Here is a 6,000-nt window from a genome sequence, read left to right on the forward strand (position 1 = left end):
CGGCAACGTGCACTCTGCACACACCCAACCGGCAACGTGCACTCTGCACACGCCCAGCCCAGCCCAGCCCAGCAACGTGCACTCCGCACACACCCAACCCACCCAGCCCAGCCCAGCAATGCGCACTCCGCACACACCCAACCACCAGCCCAGCCCAGCAATGCGCACTCTGCACGCAGCCAATCCACCCAGCCCAGCCCAGCCCCCGTCTGTCCCCCCTGGGCTCTGTCTGTCCCCCCAGGTCCCGGTCTGTCCCCCCAGGTCCCGGTCTGTCCCCCCAGGTCCCGGTCTGTCCCCCCAGGTCCCGGTCTGTCCCCCCAGGTCCCGGTCTGTCCCCCCAAGTCCCTGTCTGTCCCCCCAGGTCCCTGTCTGTCCCCCCCCGGGATCGCTCACTCCCTGTCCCCGGGATGGTCACTCCCTGCCCCCGGGCCGGTCACTCCCCCCCGCGCTCGGGTCACTCCCCCCCCCCCCCCCCCCCCGGGCCGGTCACTCCCCCCCGGGCCGGTCACTCCCCCCCGCGCTCGGGTCACTCCCCCCCGGGCCGGTCACTCCCCCCCCGCGCTCGGGTCACTCCCCCCCGGGCCGGTCACTCCCCCCTCGCGCTCTGGTCACTCCCCCCCCGCGCTCGGGTCACTCCCCCCGGGCCGGTCACTCCCCCCCCGCGCTCGGGTCACTCCCCCCCCGGGCCGGTCACTCCCCCCCCGCGCTCGGGTCACTCCCCCCCTGCGCTCGGGTCACTCCCCCCCCGCGCTCGGGTCACTCCCCCCCCGCGCTCGGGTCACTCCCCCCCCCGCGCTCGGGTCACTCCTCCCCCCCGCGCTCGGGTCACTCCCCCCCCCGGGCCGGTCACTCCCCCCCCCGCGCTTGGGTCACTCCCCCCCCCCGGGCCGGTCACTCCCCCCCCCGCGCTCGGGTCACTCCCCCCCCCCAGGCCGGTCACTCCCCCCCCCGGGCCGGTCACTCCCCCCCCGCGCTCGGGTCACTCCCCCCCCCCGCGCTCGGGTCACTCCCCCCCCCGGGCCGGTCACTCCCCCCCGCGCTCGGGTCACTCCCCCCCCCGGGCCGGTCACTCCCCCCCCCCCGGGCCGATGACTCCCCCCCCCCGCGCTCGGGTGACTCCCCCCCCGCGCTCGGGTCACTCCCCCCCCGCGCTCGGGTCACTCACCCCCAGGGCCGGTCACTCCCCCCCCGCGCTCGGGTCACTCCCCCCCCGCGCTCGGGTCACTCCCCCCCCCCGCGCTCGGGTCACTCCCCCCCCCCCCGGGCCGGTCACTCCCCCCCCCGCGCTCGGGTGACTCCCCCCCCCGCGCTCGGGTCACTCCCCCCCCCGCGCTCGGGTCACTCACCCCCAGGGCCGGTCACTCCCCCCCCGCGCTCGGGTCACTCCCCCCCCCGCGCTCGGGTCACTCCCCCCCCCCGCGCTCGGGTCACTCCCCCCCCCCCGGGCCGGTCACTCCCCCCCCCCGCGCTCGGGTCACACCCCCCCCGCGCTCGGGTCACTCCCCCCCCCCCCCGGGCCGGTCACTCCCCCCCCCGGGCCGGTCACTCCCCCCCCCGCGCTCGGGTCACTCCCCCCCCCCGCGCTCGGGTCACTCCCCCCCCGGGCCGGTCACTCCCCCCCCCGCGCTCGGGTCACTCCCCCCCCGGGCCGGTCACTCCCCCCTCGCGCTCGGGTCACTCCCCCCCCCGCGCTCGGGTCACTCCCCCCCGGGCCGGTCACTCCCCCCCCGGGCCGGTCACTCCCCCCCCCGCGCTCGGGTCACTCCCCCCCTGCACTCGGGTCACTCTCCCCCCGCGCTCGGGTCACTCCCCCCCCCCGCGCTCGGGTCACTCCCCCCCCCCGCGCTCGGGTCACTCCCCCCCCCGGGCCGGTCACTCCCCCCCCCCCGCGCTTGGGTCACTCCCCCCCCGCGCTCGGGTCACTCCCCCCCCCCAGGCCGGTCACTCCCCCCCCGGGCCGGTCACTCCCCCCCCGCGCTCGGGTCACTCCCCCCCCCCCAGGCCGGTCACTCCCCCCCCCCCCCCAGGCCGGTCACTCCCCCCCCGGGCCGGTCACTCCCCCCCCGGGCCGGTCACTCCCCCCCCCGGGCCGGTCACTCCCCCCCCGGGCCGGTCACTCCCCCCCCCGCGCTCGGGTCACTCCCCCCCCCCCAGGCCGGTCACTCCCCCCCCGGGCCGGTCACTCCCCCCCCCGCGCTCGGGTCACTCACCCCCCGGGCCGGTCACTCCCCCCCGGGCTCGGGTCACTCACCCCCCCCCCCCCCCCCGGGGCTCGGGTCACTCCCCCCCCCCGGGACGGTCACTCACCCCCCCCCCCCCCGGGCCGGTCACTCACCCCCCCCCCCCCCGGGCCGGTCACTCACCCCCCCCCCCCCCCCGGGCCGGTCACTCACCCCCCCCCCCCCCCCCGGGCCGGTCACTCACCCCCCCCCCCCCCGGGCCGGTCACTCCCCCCCCGCGCTCGGGTCACTCCCCCCCCGCGCTCGGGTCACTCACCCCCCGGGCCGGTCACTCCCCCCCCGGGCTCGTGTCACTCACCCCCCCCCCCCCCCCCCGGGGCTCGGGTCACTCCCCCCCCCCGGGCCGGTCACTCCCCCCCCGGGCTCGTGTCACTCACCCCCCCCCCCCCCCCCGGGGCTCGGGTCACTCCCCCCCCCCCGGGCCGGTCACTCCCCCCCCGGGCTCGGGTCACTCCCCCCCCGGGCTCGGGTCACTCCCCCCCCCCGGGCTCGGGTCACTCCCCCCCCCGGGCTCGGGTCACTCACCCTCCCCCCCCCCCCCGGGGCTCGGGTCACTCACCCCCCCCCCGGGCCGGTCACTCACCCCCCCCCCCCCCCGGGCCGGTCACTCACCCCCCCCCCACCCCCCCGGGCCGGTCACTCACTCCCCCCCCCCCCCCCGGGCCGGTCACTCACCCCCCCCCCCCCGGGCCGGTCACTCACCCCCCCCCCCCCGGGCCGGTCACTCACCACCCCCCCCCCCGGGCCGGTCACTCACCCCCCCCCCCCCCCCGGGGCTCGGGTCACTCCCCCCCCCGGGCCGGTCACTCACCCCCCCCCCCCCCCCGGGCCGGTCACTCACCCCCCCCCCCCCCCCCGGGCCGGTCACTCACCCCCCCCCCCCCCCCCGGGCCGGTCACTCACCCCCCCCCCCCCCCCGGGCCGGTCACTCACCCCCCCCCCCCCCCGGGCCGGTCACTCCCCCCCCCCCCCCCCGGGCCGGTCACTCACTCCCCCCCCCCCCCCGGGCCGGTCACTCACTCCCCCCCCCCCCCCCCCGGGCCGGTCACTCACTCCCCCCCCCCCCCCCCGGGCCGGTCACTCACTCCCCCCCCCCGCCCGGTCACTCACCCCCCCCCCCCCCCCGGGCCGGTCACTCACTCCCCCCCCCGGGCCGGTCACTCCCCCCCCCCCCCCGGGCCGGTCACTCCCCCCCCCCCCCCCGGGCCGGTCACTCACCCCCCCCCCCCCCCCCGGGCCGGTCACTCACCCCCCCCCCCCCCCCCCCCGGGCCGGTCACTCACCCCCCCCCCCCCCCCGGCCGGTCACTCACCCCCGGGCTGTCCTCCGGGCCCAGCTGCCGCTGCGGGATCTCGGCGTCGCTGGCGGGGCTGAAATCATCCTCGGACTCCTCGAAGGAGGAGGAGAGTCCGGCCGAGGACACGGACGATCCGGACAGTTTGCGGAGCAGCAGAGACGGGGCCGGGGAGCCGCCGCAGCCGCTGTCCGAGGAGCGCGACTCCTCATCGGGCGCCTCCTCGGCCCCGCGCCCGGGGCCCGGCAGCAGCGCCTCGGCCTGGGTCACAATCAGCTGCGGGATGGGCCTGCGGGGGCCCGGGGCCTGGCACTCGGCCCAGCCCGCTGCCGGGCCCTGCGCGCTCTCCGGGCTCTTCATCACACTCCCAGCCGCCGCATCACAGCCCCGAGCAGAGCGGCTCCTCAGGCGGAGACCCCGGCCTCAGCTCCGGCCTGGGCCCGGCCGCCCGGCTGTCAATCACCCCGAACCCGAGCCCCGGCCCGAGCCCCGCCCCCGGCTGTCAATCACCCCAAACCCGAGCCCCGACCCGAGCCCCGCCCCCGGCTGTCAATCACCCGAGCCCCGCCTCCCGACTGTCAACGAGCGTGAGCCCCGCCCCCGACTGTCAATCACCCGAGCCCCGCCCTCCACTGTCAATCACCCAGAGGCCCGCCCCCCGACTGTCAATCGCCCCGGCCCGAGCCCCGCCCCCGACTGTCAATCACCCGAGCCCCGCCCCCGACTGACAACTAGCCCGAGCCCCGCCCCCGACTGTCAATCGCCCCGGCTCGAGCCCCGCCCCCGACTGTCAATCACCCGAACCCCGCCCCCCGACTGTCAACTAGCCCGAGCCCCGCCCCCGACTGTCAACTACCCCGAGCCCCGCCCCCGGCTGTCAATCACCCTGAGCCCCGCCCCCGGACCGTCAATCAAACCGAGCCCCGTCCCTCCCGCTTTTCGTCTCCCCGAGCCCCGCCCTCCACTGTCAATCACCCAGAGGCCCGCCCCCGACTGTCAATCATCCCGAGCCCCGCCACCAAGCTGTCAATCACCCCGGGTCCCGCCTCTAACCCCGCCCCCAGTCTGTCAATCACCCCGTACCCTTCCCCGAGACTCGACTCGTGACTGTCAATCACCCAGAGCCCCGCCCCCAAGCTGTTCTTCACCCCCGAGACCCGCCCCAAGGCTGTCAATCAACCCGTGCCCCGCCCCGAACCCTGTCGGGGTCATGGCTGAGCTGGGAGCGGGGTAATGAAAGGTCAGAGTGTGTTAGTGGCAGAACAGAGGTGGGCAGCGTGTCAAAGGGCTGGGCCCAGGTGGGGTGGGCCGGGGTGTAATAATCCTGCCCGATCCATTGGGCCGTCCCGGTGGGGCCCGGGGATAACCAGCCCCCCCCCCCCCTGCTAATGGAGCTGGGGCAAATCACCTCAGAGAGGCCGGCCCGCACCGGGACCGACCGGCCCACACCGGGACCAACAGGACCGGGACCGGCCCGCACCGGGACCGACCGGCCCGCACCAGGACCGACCGGCCCGCACCGGGACCGACCGGCCCACACCGGGACCAACAGGACCGGGACCGGCCCGCACCGGGACCGACCGGCCCACACCGGGACCAACAGGACCGGGACCGGCCCGCACCGGGACCGACCGGCCCGCACCGGGACCGACCGGCCCACACCGGGACCAACAGGACCGGGACCGGCCCGCACCGGGACCGACCGGCCCGCACCAGGACCGACCGGCCCGCACCGGGACCGACCGGCCCACACCGGGACCAACAGGACCGGGACCGGCCCGCACCGGGACCGACCGGCCTGCACCGGGACCGACCGGCCCGCACCGGGACCGACCGGCCCGCACCGGGACCGACCGGCCCGCACCGGGACCGACCGGCCCACACCGGGACCGACCGGCCCACACCGGGACCAACAGGACCGGGACTGGGACCGACCGGCCCGCACCGGGACCGACCGGCCCGCACCGGGACCGACCGGCCCGCACCGGGACCGACCGGCCCGCACCGAGACCGACCGGCCCGCACCGGGACCGACCGGCCCGCACCGGGACCGACCGACCCGCACCGGGACCGACCGGCCCGCACCGGGACCGACCGGCCCACACCGGGACCAACAGGACCGGGACCGGGACCGACCGGCCCGCACCGGGACCGACCGGCCCGCACCGGGACCGACCGGCCCGCACCGGGACCGACCGGCCCGCACCGGGACCGACCGGCCCGCACCGGGACCGACCGGCCCGCACCGGGACCGACCGGCCCGCACCGGGACCAACAGGACCGGGACCGGCCCGCACCGGGACCGACCGGCCCGCACCGGGACCGACCGGCCCGCACCGGGACCGACCGGCCCGCACCGGGACCGACCCGCACCAGGACCGACCGGCCCGCACCGGGACCGACAGGACCGGCCCGCACCGGGACCGACCCGCACCGGGACCGACCGGCCCGCACCGGGACCGACCC

General features: G+C 79.3%; 1 protein-coding gene across 2 annotated transcripts in view; it reads right to left on the bottom strand.

Annotated features, from left to right (window-relative positions):
- Nucleotides 1–4,014, bottom strand: part of LOC140402494 (inositol-trisphosphate 3-kinase C-like) — a 91,977-nt gene extending 87,963 nt beyond the window's left edge. The window contains exon 1 of one of the 2 annotated variants that reach the window (XM_072490329.1): nucleotides 3,553–4,014. In XM_072490329.1, coding sequence (XP_072346430.1) covers nucleotides 3,553–3,894 — 342 coding nt within the window. In that variant the 5' untranslated portion in view covers nucleotides 3,895–4,014. The remainder of the gene's footprint in view (nucleotides 1–3,552) is intronic. The other variant, XM_072490328.1, reaches the window with a different exon arrangement.
- Nucleotides 4,015–6,000: the final 1,986 nt, after the last annotated feature.

This window comes from Scyliorhinus torazame, chromosome 25, assembly GCF_047496885.1.
Source record: "Scyliorhinus torazame isolate Kashiwa2021f chromosome 25, sScyTor2.1, whole genome shotgun sequence".
In the NCBI taxonomy this organism is placed as follows: Eukaryota; Metazoa; Chordata; class Chondrichthyes; order Carcharhiniformes; family Scyliorhinidae; genus Scyliorhinus; species Scyliorhinus torazame.